At 41.3% G+C, this 13,831-nt stretch overlaps 1 protein-coding gene across 1 annotated transcript in view; it reads right to left on the reverse strand.

Moving 5' to 3' along the window:
- Positions 1 to 8,016: 8,016 nt before the first annotated feature.
- LOC148017636 (uncharacterized) overlaps positions 8,017 to 13,831 on the reverse strand; it is a 145,975-nt gene continuing 140,160 nt past the window's right edge. Inside the window, exon 13 of the mRNA XM_087663440.1 lies at positions 8,017 to 8,463. Within this exon, the coding sequence (XP_087519566.1) occupies positions 8,440 to 8,463 (24 nt within the window). The 3' untranslated portion in view covers positions 8,017 to 8,439. The remainder of the gene's footprint in view (positions 8,464 to 13,831) is intronic.

Genomic DNA, 13,831 nt, shown 5'->3' on the forward strand with positions numbered 1-13,831 from the left:
TGCTCTCTCATGGTCCGTTTGATTTCTACCAGCCAAGTTCAGCACCCGCTGCACCTCTCGCAACTCCATGCTTTGCCTTTGGCTCCTAGCCTGCTGATGCCTATTGTATTCAGCCATGCTTTGCAATGCTTTGCGGGCCAGCTTTCTCTCCTCTTCTAGATCTGCGATGATAGCATGAGTGTCGTAACTGCTGACCAGCTGATGCTGTTGAATAGCATCTGAAAAGGCTTCTAAGTCGAATTCCTCGTTAGATCTACGGTTTGAACTTTCTTCTGCCATTGTCGAGTTGTCATGCTCCACCAAGCTATCGATCAGGTTCAGTAGACTTGTCAAATCCACTTCATTGGCGTTCCTTTCTTGGTCCTACTTTTGAGCGTTGATGGTTTGTCTATGTATTGGGTTCTCTCCTACTGGTGGGTTCCTTGAGTGGTTTATCTAAGTGAGTTCCTTCAGTTATTTAATACAGTCCTCAATGTATGGCCACTCAATGTGTCTTTCCCTGTGCACTTGTGCTCAACCAAGCTTTCAATTTCCGTAAGTGTACTTCAAGTGCGGAAATTCAGGGTGAGTGCAGCAACCAATTTCTAGGCGTCTTACGTACTCTCGCGTTGTTTTGGGCCTAATAGGCTTGTTGGTCAATTTTCTGGCTGTCTTGGCAAGGTTTAGGGTTTCTCTAATATGTTTCCTCATTCGTTTTTGGTCCAATCAGGCTTTACAGCTCAGCGGTTTGCGTCTAAGCCTCCGGGTCTCGCAACTGCCCACTTCTACCTGCTAAGCGACGGCACCCTACGATTTTGCCTATTTCGTGTGCCAGAATCAAGTTTTGAGCGTCCCAAGGGCTTTCGACAGTTTGAGCTACTGAGTTCTAGCCTAGTCAGGTCAAATTTCTAAAAATTTGGTAAAAATCTACACTCGGCCCAACTGGTCCGAATTACAGGGTCCGAGTGGGTTATTCGGACGGGCCGAGGCGCATGGGCCGAGGGCCAAATTTGGGACTTGGATAGGGTGGACTCGGACGGGCCGAGGAGCGTACTCAAACGAAGTCGCTCAAAACAAGTAGACGAAAGTGAAGAAAACTTGTATTATTGAATAAGACTGAAACAATAGTTTGAATGGACTATGGAAAAGACTTAACAAGAAGGAGAAAAGACTTAATCCCTAATAATGAACTAATGGTAATAACAATAGCTCACTTTCAACTCTCTCAAATTTCTCCCTTATATATTTTCATTTGTTGGATACATGAGTTTATATAGGAGTTGGTAATAGGCAGTCTGTGCGAATTTCTACATGACTGGGGTTGATTGTAAAGATAATATAGTTTTGTCAAGAAATCAACTAGTAAGGCGATTTCGTAGGGACGTTGATCATATCATTGGCTGCAACTTTATACTTCAATTCACACCAAATTTTGCATTGTTTGCAAAATATAAGCCTCCCAAAAGTAGCTCTTGTTGTTTTTCCCTACTTTTCTAGAATCCAAGAGTAAATCTATGATTATCTATAATTTATCCCTTAATTGGGTGGAATTGATTATTTTAATAAAAATCATGTCACACATTGAGGGAAATCTAAAGAACGCCGCCTGGTTGGATGATGCCCGTTTATGCCCAATTGATGCTTATATACTCAAGGATGCTATGTCATTGGTTGGAGTTGATTTTGGACTGATTTAACCACTTCATTTACTATGTTTTGGCTGAGGTCTGTTGGTTGGAAATACAAGGTAGCACCCTATTTGATGCTTCTATGACCAGCTTTATTGGGGCCTTATGATGCCCAGTTATATTGGGGTGATGTCTATATGTAGAAGAATGCTATGCTTGTGTTATGGGTTGGATTTAGAGCTGATTTTGATACTGTAATAGCTTGGTTTGACAATGTATTCATTGATTTATATGGGCTGAACCTCTTTTAACATGGATTTTATATACCTATTGCTCCTAGTTATGATTCGAGTGTTCTATATGCACTTACTGATGTGTACCATTGATGCTAGTACACTAGTATATCATATGCCCATGATTTGAGGTGCCTTTGAGCTTGATTTGATAAATGATTTTCTTAGTTTTGATAATGAATTTACTGATGTAATAACCAGGGCTAAAGCTTATTTGGCCAGTGTATGCTCTACCTATTGCTTTACGGGTGCTTCACGGGTGATTCATTTGACCATACGGATGAATATGGAGGTTGGAAAATGCTTTATTTTGGTTCCGAAGGCTTTTGAGCAGTGATTAAGCTTTGTTTTGGTCTACATTAACTAGCATTGGACTACAATTGGCATTCTTTGTGGCAGTTCATGTCTATTGTCTATGCTTGATATCTAGGCTTCATGCTTTGATGCTTATGTCAAAAATGGATGCTACTTGGAATGTCTATGTCTGACCAACATTTTGGGCTTCATCTATGATTGCGTTTGAGCATTTTGGAGATCTTGGACACTCTATTTGGTTGCCAGCTACTCGACTTTGGAAGCTCCAATGCTTTATGCTTTATAGGCTTGAGCTACTTTGGGATTTATGGTTCAAATGTATCCTACTTAGATGCCTGAATGTCTGATGATATATACTTGATGTATTTGAGCAGTGCTTGCTCCGTTTGCATCTGACTTTCCTTCCAGTGGGAGATTTTGGCCTATTTGGATGTACATAGAGCTTTGACTTTGCAGTTGAGCTTGAGATCATGGGACATTGACATGCATCTGCTCTTGTTGTGCTTCATGTATGCAGTTTATGCTTAATGGGCTAATTTGACACTACTCTTGGGCAAGCACCTATCTCTCATGGTATTGTCAGTTATGTGTCCATCTTGAATGGCTATGTATTGAGCTTTACTTACATTGCTGCTCTATCAATTGTGCATGTGCTTGGTCTCTTTTGTTACCTTGAGACTTGTTACATGCGTGACTTTTATGTATATGAGATGTATCTTGTATGATGATACCCTACTTGGTTGATAGTTCTTGATGCCCATTGCTCTTTTTCACTCACTGTTGGATGTATTTGCTTCTTGGCAGTTGCAATTGGTCATGTATCAATGATAGTTCCGCTTTTGGCTTCTTTTACCTATTGTTGTGATTTATTATAGCAAGCTATAAATTGCAAACTGTGAGCATTTACTGAGGGCAATCATTACTGTTTGACACCCTTTTGGTCATATTTGGTGGACAGCTGGTCATTTTAGCAGTTTCTCATATTTTTAGCTTGTTTTGATAATGGTTTTGGCTTATTTCTTACTAATTACAACACGATGTTTTGTGCATTGTTTGCCTCTGTTTGACTCATTATGGATGTTCATCTCAAAGACACGACTTTGCTTAACATTGCCAAGTTGGATGTCACCAACTATGGCTACTGGAAGTCTCAAATATGGCAGGTTTTGTGGCAGAAATTGGAGATTAAGCCACTAAGAAACAACAATATTAAACCCGAGAACATGGATGATGATGATTGGGCTAATTTAGATGCACTATATGCAAGTCCACTATCATTTTATCACTCTCTGAAAAGGTCCACAATAATTTTGTTGAATATGAAGATTAGAGTGCATGGAATCTATGGAAAAAGATTTAGGAACTTTTTGCAAAGCAGAGCCTTGCTTCGCAGATGTATTGGCTTAAACAAATGATGGATCTCCGCATGAAGGACGGGACCCCATTGTCTACTCACTTTAGCTAGATTCATTCTATCATGAAGAATCTACTTCAACACGGTATTGAGTCTTACGATAATGTGCATCCTTTGTTTCTACTTAGCACTTTACTTGAGTCTTGGGATGTATTTCAAAGTGCGATCTATATCAACAAACTTGATGGGCTAAAATTGAAAGATGTAGAGAGTGCTCTTTTGACTAAGGAAATTAACAGGAAAAACAATGATGCTTCCCACAGTTCACATGCTTTATTCGTTAGAGGTGGTAGAAGTGGCAAGAAAGATAATGATCGTCATGGAAAGGACTCTCAGAAGTCTCGATCCAAGTCATGCGGATGCAGCAAGTCTCGTGGATGTAAGTCTGATCTTACATGACATTATTATGGGAAAGTTGGACACATCACCTCCCTTTAGTACCTATATAGGTAGTTTACTTCTATGCATAGGTACTTTGTTTCTATGCATAACTACTTTGTTCCTATGCACAGGTACTTTATTTTTTGTCAACTATGATCCAAAACTATCTTTAGTAGGTACTTTTACTTTATGTAGAACTACCTATAAGGATAATTTTCCAACATCTCGAACATGCCAAAATTTGTCAATTTTCTATGTGACCCATCTTTTATTCTCTTCCATCTTATGGTAGATCTAATTAGTTGACCTTTTCTCGAAATTGTCATATTTCACAAACATCAAATCCTACCAAAGGAAAGAATGTTGAAAAGAAGCTCATGGAGTGTACTGGTGAAGCTCCTCTTGTGAGGTTAAACAAATCTAGCTATAGTCTCTAGGCATCTAAAAGTATTGGCATATGCGATGGAAAGAATAAAGACATGCCACCCAAGAATGACAATATCACGTACTGTCTACAACCCCAATCTAGCCATTCAGTTAAATTTATATTGATGTAAGTCTTTATCTAGCCAATCTAGTAGCCTAGAAGTGGCCAACTGTTTCATGTATAATAAATTAGTGTCATTTTGGAGATCAGGATGATGTCAAACTATAAAGCAACAAATATCTTGCAAGATCCGATCAAATAAGGAAAAAGGATTTGAATTTTAAGAGGCCATATACAATTCAGTACATGCCACTAGGAAACCTGAATGACTCTACAAAAATAGGGAGATACCAACCTCCTGAATTAAAAAGTTTGCAACATCAGTCCTAGAATGACTTTGCACACAAGGTCTACAAGAGTTCCATTCTCAAAGCTATCATATGGAGATTGACATCGAACAAAGCAATTTGTGTATGTGTATGTAGGATGGGAAACACTAGTCGTATTCATCTTGGTCATCTAGTCTAAATGGTCTCTTACGAATGAGTACTTTACACATTCATGTTTGGAAGCATTTTTTTCTTGTAGGATTGTCCTCTTAAACAAGGGTACTTTAGCATATTAGAGATATAGTGTACTTTCACTTCCACTTGTGTCATTTAGATCATCTTCTAATATTCTCTCTCTCTCTCTCTCTCTCTCTCTCTCTCTCTCTCTCTCTCTCTCTCTCTCTCTCTCTCTCTCTCTCTCAACCATTTGTTCCCTTTTGTATGTGCATGTGTGCACATGCATACATGTGTGAGTGCATGTTGTGAGCTATGCATCTAACTAAACAACTTCTAGCTTAAACATTGACTAGAGAGTCAGCTTTTTGGATAGTGTTACCAACCCAATATACATAGGTGATAATTGATATTATTGGTGGTGCCTTTACTTTGTGATAGTTCTTATAAGAGGAGTCTTATTAATAGGACTTCTAACTTTACTTCTTACCAAAAGGAATACATCAATCAACATGTCTTGTAGACTAAAGCTGTGGGTTGTTATACGATATATTAAAGAATCATATTGTTTAGTAGACCCAAAACCTTCTTGAATTAAAAAACATCCAACACTGGCATTATTAGATGTAGTTTTGTAATTTCCTACATTCAAATACCATTCTTTTAATAAAAGGTGCTTATAACATGAAACAAAGCTAGATCTCAATCTCGAGTAGAGATGTTCGTATCTCTACTTTGACCTCTTGTTGATATCATTATCGAATAACACATCAACTTGTGATGACAAACTTTATAAAAACCATGTACCAACTTGACTCATTGAAACAACCAACATTACAACTTTAAATGAAGTCCTATAAGAACCCCATATATCAACCTACCTCATGAGAACATTTTTCTCCACTCTTGTAACTTACATCTACACTTTAGGGTGAAAGCCAAAACATACCCCCCATTTGAAATGTTGTCTTATTATTTCCTCAATATATGGCATCACAATTTAGAACTACAATTTCCTTGCATTCATTTAACCAAAGATCTAATTTTCCTTGCATCAAACATGACCCAACTAGTGTGTTTTGAGTCTAATCGAAGTACAATATTCTTTTTATGAGTGAAAGCAAAACTAAAAAATATTAGAAAGTACAAAGTTTGAGATGAGAGACTATTCTATTGATGTAATGGCCCATATTTTTCAATTTAAGTATACATGAAGTTTGTATGGTTAGATCAAAGGTACACTTTTTGCCTACTCCTTCATTAAAAAGTGATAGAGAGAAAAATATTACTCCACAAGGAGAGTTTATTTCCAACACATCCCTTCTAGAATAACCAAGCCAAATTGAAAACTAAAGTGAACAATATCTTTGCACATCCAAATGTTGAAAGCTCATCCTTGCTTAGAACATAAAATGGAAGTTGATAAAAGCTCACTTCAAACTTACAGAAAAAATTCACCATTGCTACGATGAAGAAATTTACATTTTCATAAAAAGTTGAGTTCGATGCAAATGTTTTTATTCACTTCACCATTTATGACCTCAACTCAAATATCCAAGTAGTCATTTCACCAACTCTGAGACTAGCTTCTTCCTTATCCAAGAACTAAAAAGTTGTAGACTACATAAGATGCAAAAATATGAGGCTAACATTTACTAGTAGGAATTCTAGGTTTTTTCAAAAAAAAAAAAAGGTTCTAAAGCTCTTGGTGAAACATTTGCTATTCGTAAATTTTACCGTCTTATTTACTTTTGGAATGACAAGAAGAAAGCTTTTTCTAAAGCTAGAAATTGGAAAAATAAAATAAAATATACATAAATGCAATAGAGAAAAAGCTTAGCGTTTTGCACATAATTTGAACTAGGTGCTCATGCGCTTCAAACTGGTGTTTGAAGCACCAATGTCAATAACAATTAGGGCAATTGGTGTCCAAACACACTTCATGTGGCAAGAGGGTTCATTGGTGGTTGAGTCATAAAGAACCTAACCATGAGAAACATAATAAGCAACAATAATATTGATCATATTGAATAATAACATAGTATTGCATAAACACTAACAAAAGGTGGGTGTGTGTGTGTGTGTGTGTGTGTGTGTGCATGTGCGTGTGTAAAATATCCCATAAGTAATATATAAGACATAATCCTTTACTATTATTAAGAGAAGGTATGGCGAGGGGGCCATGTTGTGCCTCCACGCTCCCCTACAAGAGGTCTGACTAACGGCTACGTGGTGAGCCCTCCTACATTTCCATCGTTCCCATGTGCGCACAATCCTCCCGCAAAGGGAGTTTGGAGAGCACATCTCTCATAAGCACAACATTGAACATTGCATCAAACCATCTATAAAATGATGGGTAAATGTATGCTATCTCTCAAGTGTTCTTGAGCCTTTTAGCTTTGTCAAGTAGACAACTTGTACATGCCCTTGGGTCGTGTAGTAGAAAACAACTACATATTTTAGAGATTGAATATAATAATACATGTATATATATATGTATATAATATAATAATATAACCTATGTATGTATGTGTGTGTATTTAATTTATTATAAATACATTAAATAATTATACTAATTTATATTGTATATAATACTTAAATATTACATATCTCTAATATTTATACTAACTCAATATTTTGTTTGTGTGTGTGTGTGTGTTTATTATTAACATTAATGTTCACACTAATATAGCATCTATCATACATTAAATATAGTATTAATCATGATCAATATTATTAATATTTTAATCATGATCAATATTATTAATATTTTAATCATTATCAATATTATTAATATTAATAAAACATAAACTAACTTAATAGCTAACAATAGTAGTCTAAGCCTTCATACATTATATTATATAGTCATTATTTATGCTACCATTCTATCATAGCCATTGAACTTGCTATTGCCTAGCCTTGATTACAATTTGACTCTCAATTGCCCTTATAGCCATCATACCCATTTTTGGTTTTAAAAAAATCTTCATTATACCTCCACTAACTATATATTCATGTGGTAATGTATATACTAACATAAGTACATATCTTGCTTCACTTTTTGTTTAATGTACTATCTCTACACTTGCCCTTTGTGTTAAAATGCATATGATCATTCCTTCCTTTCTTTGTTGAGATACATATATCAATACATGCCATGAAACTCTGTGCATGCGTGCGTGCGTGCATGTGTGTATGTGATATTATGGCTACACCATGAAAGGCCTCTCTAAACATATGTTAACACCATGGTTGCATAAATCTTGGAGACATCAATGTCCACCTCCTCTTCTTTCCAAATTCCTAAAGCTCAAGAAAATCAAAGTTGCCAATCCAACAAGAAACAAGTACTTAAGAGTAATAGTAATAAGCATTGATCTTAAGCTTAAGGTCACCCAACATTAAATGCCTCTCTCTCTCTCTCTCTCTCTCTCCAACAACATCCGTGCAGTCAACATCAAGCGCAATCGTGGGCAAGTGCATGCAAGGGGTCTGAGTATCAAGCGAGGTCATATGCAGGTACCTAGGCAAGCACATGCGAGGGGTTGTAAATTAATCTCTCTCTCTCTCTCTCTCTCTCTCTCTCTCTCTCTCTCACAACAACATGCGAGCAGTTTGAGTTAGGCATAATCATGGGCAAGTGCATGTAAACCTCAAGGGCTCGTATCATGTGAGGTCATATGCGAGTGCATGGGCATGCACATGTGAGGGGCTGTAAATGAATCTCTCTCTCTCTCTCTCTTTTTTCGTAAAAGGTAATTGTATTAATTACGAAAGAAAATACAAGATTACTTGATTACAAGATACATGACGACAATCCAAGCCATCATGTGAAGAGGTGCTAAGTACTACAAGTTACAATTTCATGGCAAGGATGCGGAGGAAATTGCCATATGCCAAGGACGGAAGTCCTCCGTAGAGAGCAAATCAGAACGATGGAGAAGAGCTAACTGCCAATACAAGAGGCCCTTAAGCCTCACAATATGCCGCTGAACATTATGGGTGGAGTCAAACAGAAAAGCATTCCGAATGGTCTAGTTATGCCAACAGCCCCAGTATCGAAGAAAGTGATACATGAGCTTCATATGTGGCTGTGTGGGAGTAGGGTATTTGGGCTGGCCCAAAACCCAGTCAAAGGGGCGCAGTGTGATACCAACCACCCCTCGCCAAACGGCCGACAAAAATAACCAGACTTTCTTAGCGACGGGGCAAGAAATAAATCGGTGGCGGGCGGATTCCATAGTAGTGGTGCAAAAGAAACAGGTGCCATTGGAGATTCGTCGCTTGGAAAGAGCCGAAGCAAGCGGAAGACCCCCAATCATCACTCTCCAAAGAAAGACTTTGTATTTAAAGGGTGTCTTGTTGACCCAGCCCTCCATCACAATTGCCCTCCACCATGACCGGGATTTGCACAATCCCCATAAAGCATTCGCTTTAGTAACTAGCCATTGATTATCTTTAATCAAAAGATGATACACTTGGTTAGCAGAAGCTTTGCTCAAATGCACCCGGCCTTGTAGGTCCCAATCCTGCCAGGGATGATCCGAAGCAAGAGCAGGAAAGGGTTGTCTGCTCTGGATCACCGTCAAAAGCTGTTCCCATAAAGGCCTGTATCCACGACGGATCCTGAAAAGCCACCTAGCAGTACGAAACGATATAAGCACATTGCGACTGGCAAGAGTGGCATCCGCAATTGAAGACAAGCCCAAACGTGCCATTCGGTTGAATTGTGGTCTAAGCTCATGTTTACCTTCCCACGAAAGTAAACGCGAGACTGTCAGTAATTCCAATTGAAAAGAGTTAGTAGCCAAGCGATCCTCCGGTGGGTACCACTGAGCCTTTTGAAGGACATGTTTCCAGGAAGACACCAAATGAGTAAGCAGCGATGAAGAAGAACTGGAAAACCGCGAATCAGCATTCAGAACGTGCCACCAAGAACTCCGGAGTTGGGTATTGCCATACCGAAGCCCATGGCCCTCGAGGAAATAACGGGCGATAGCGACCCACGGATGATGAACATCCGAGCACATGGCGCGGAAAAGGGACCAACGAAGTGCCTGCATGTGAGTTTGAGCATCTAAAATAGCTCCGCCACCCATGCGTTTGGGGGTGCACGCATGCGACCAGGAGATCCAGAAAATACCTGCATGCAACGAGTCCTTCCATAGCATGAAGCGAATAGACTGAGTGAGAGCATTCAGAGTCGTAGGAGTCCAGGGCAACAATGGCAAGAAATATGTGAGCATGGGCACCATAATGATCTGGGCTACTTTGAGGAGAACATGAAAAGGCCAGGCCTGAGACTTCCAATACATAAACTTGGCCACCATTTTCTGAGAAATCCACTGCAGAAGCTGCGTTGGGGGAACATCAACACCCAAAGGGTATCCAAGATGCCTGACAATGGAACCTCGAGGAACAACCAGACCCTGCCAGTCCAAGGACTGCAAATCCGACTCCGTGCAGCTTAGAATGGCTGATTTAAGCGCATTGATACGAAGGCCTGACGCCTGACCAAAGAGACCCCAAACATCCAATGCTTTTCGAAGGTTATCCTTGTCCGCACGCAAAATCATAAAAGTATCATCCGCCAGGGATTGGCTAATGAAGTGTTGTCCTGTAGGAAGCGACAGCCCGGCCAACTGGGAGGAGGCGGCCATATGTGATAACATGGAAAGAACTGGATGTGTCGCAAGGGCAAAGAATAAAGGGCTCAAAGGGCACCCCTGTCGGACAGAACGAGCAAGGACAAATGGCTCAGTAACACCTCCGTTCAGCATGACTCGCAAAGACGCCGCAGCACTAATGGTGTAGATCAGACGAGACATCCGAGCACCAAAGCCCATAGCAGACTTAAGGTCAGCAACGAAAGACCAGTCCAGATAGTCAAAAGCCTTTTCCAGGTCCAGTTGAATCAGTACCACCTCCTGATTAGAATGCCGGGCATAATCAATGGCCAATTGGACATTCAAAACATTGTGTAGAATATTTCGGCCCTTAATGAAACCATACTGGAGAGGGTGCACAAGGGCAGGGAGATGCTTATGGAGCCGATTCGCCATTACTTTGAAAAAGATTTTGTACATTGAACCCATCAAAGAAATGGGGCGCCACTGTGTTAACTTAGATGGCGAAGGAACTTTTGGAAGTAGTTTAATAAGTCCTTGTTTCCATGAGGGAGGCATGATCCCCGTTTCCCACACCTGCTGAAACAAGGCCTGCAATGGTTTCGCCAGTTGGGTAGCGAAAGCTTCAAAGAACTCATTGGTGAGACCATCCCAACCCGGACTTTTATCTTTGGGCAAGTGTAACAGGACATCCATAACCTCTGCTTCACCAATATCTGACTCCAGAGTAGCTTGCATGTCCTGCGGAAGCTGATTGCGTACGAGGTCATAAAAAACCGAACGGGCCTGAGTAATTTGGGCGGAAGGTGGAGAAGCGGAACTGAGAAGGTCACGGAAATAATTCCTGCACATATGCACAATAGTCTGTGGATCCAGGATAAGGTGGCCTTGTGCATCCTGGAGTCTGGTCATATTCTCTCGAGCAGGAGAGGCGTGGAGAGCTCGAAAGAACTTATGGGTCTGACATGCACTATCTTGCAAAGTCTCTGTCAGATGTTGCAATTTGGCCTGCTGATACGATTTTAACTGGAATTCTTCAATAAGATCGGCCACCCGCATGGCTAGTGCAAGCAGAAATGCATCATCCGGAGTGTCCACCAGCAGGGAGCGAACCGAAACCAGCAGGTCCTCCGCTGCCTATCGACGGCGCCGACAAAGAGAGGCATGATAGATCCCATATTGCCGAGCAACCCGCTGCACATTAGAGAGCAATCTTTCATATGACGCAGTGCCCTGAGAGGAAAAGTCCAAGAAGAATCTGTCAAGCAATTGCTGCATATAGCCTTGGAAAATTGTATGCTTTAAGTAGGACGAGTTGAAACGCAAAGGGAGTCTCTCCAGAAATTGCTTGAAAGGGGCAATGGGTTGTGCAAGCAACTCGAACTACAGAGGGAAATGGTCCGACAAGACATATTGCTGCAACACTTTTATTTCGAGCATCTCAGGCAGAAAATCATCATTCTGCATGATATATATACGGTCCAACCGCGACCATGTTGTGGCATACTGGGCCGAATGGAAAGTAAAGCCTGGAGAAGACGGGTGTAGCCAGGACCAAAGATCTTGCTTAAGAACAGCAAGAGCCAACTCTTGCCATATACGACTTTCCGGCGCATCCATGACCGAGTGTTCCGATGTAGACTGGGAAGAATCAACACACATATTGAAATCCCCCATGAAGAAGCCCCGTCTGCCAAGTGACAAGGAAGTCTGCAAAGTCTGCCAAAGCTCCCGACGAGATAACGAATCATTCGGAGCATAAAGGCCAAGTAACCATAGGATTTCCCCTTCGAATAAGATTTCAACCATCAAAAAGCGGCCATGAAGATCATTTTTAATAAGAACAGGCTGATATTTGGCATGTACAATCATGAGCACACCCGAGTAATGCATGGCCTGTGTTCCTGAATAGAACAAACGAAAGCCATGCCAATCCACAACTTTACCGGCATCACCGTGACTCTTGTGCTCAACAGCGCACAGGACATCCCACTGATTCTCATACAATGCAGTCCACATGGCATGTTGCTTGTGGCGAGAACAAATTCCTCGCACATTCCACGTGGCTATTTTCATGTGTATACAAAACACAATCAAGTACGAGGCACAGCTTGCCTCGATTTGACTTTGTCGGCGAGAATGTCCAGGACTCCCTCATCCAAGAAATCTGCCAACACCGCAAAAGAGTTCTGAGGACCAGATTTGGAAGTAGATGGCATATCTGCTTGCTTGGGGTTGGAACGTGGGTAACGACGGTCCCATAGAGAAATGACGTTGCCTCTCGTATCAAAAGCCAACTGGGCAGGTGGACCCTTTAGACGATCCGAATACATTTTCCTGGCGGGCTGATGACGGGGAGCTGAAGAAACCATAGCAGGAGCAGAGCGCTCGGAAGACATCATTTCCTTCCTGCGCATATGTTGTGAGGTAGTAGGCACAGTACTCTCCATGCCAGCACCAATCCTGTTGCCTTTTTTGGGACGAACTTCAACCCAATCAGTGGCACGGGAATCCAGACCCGAAACCTGTTGTTTGGCTTTGGCCAGAACTTGGGGCGGGTGGATAGTATCCAACGACGGAGCATCACACACCATATCTTCCATGGGCGGAGCAACATGACCCGCATCTGAAACGTGTTGTTGCTCTGGGCATTCAGCCATAAAGTGCCCCAACTGTCCACAGGAAAAGCAATGGCCTGCAAAATTGCCCCATTTCAAACGAAAGTGTAACGGATGCATGCCAGAGCAATTGAGGCGTAACCACGCAGGCCGTTTCCTTGCAGTATCCCATAACATGCACAAGCGGTTGCGATTCACAGCCCTGAGACTAGGAGGGACCAGAACCGTGCCCACAGCTGCCATAGCATCCTTCAATAGCGGCCAATAAACAGCCGGACAATTTTCCACTTCTACCCACACAGGGCATTCACGTTGCAGGAGGCGCTGGAAATCTGCCATCGGGCGCCATGGAACCACATGAACCAACCGACGATCAAAAAACAAAGGCAGTTTAGACAGGAGAGCAGCACGGTGCGTCTCTGTTTTCAAGAGGACCTCAAAAAAACCTCCGGATCCAACAAAAATCTCTTCAACACATTCCCCTTGTAGCAGACTCTGCAGCCATTGGCGAATACGGGAAAGCAGCGGGATGCGACCAGTGAAGAAGAGTATCACCGCGCGATCATAAAATACCGAAAAGGAGCGTAGGACAGTTTTTGGGTCGACGGTAGCTTCCAAAACATCGTCTGGAGCAGAGTCAGAGAAG

This window comes from Lygodium microphyllum, chromosome 22, assembly GCF_053477565.2.
Source record: "Lygodium microphyllum isolate KBCC chromosome 22, Lygodium_microphyllum_v1.1.10, whole genome shotgun sequence".
Classification (NCBI taxonomy): Eukaryota; Viridiplantae; Streptophyta; class Polypodiopsida; order Schizaeales; family Lygodiaceae; genus Lygodium; species Lygodium microphyllum.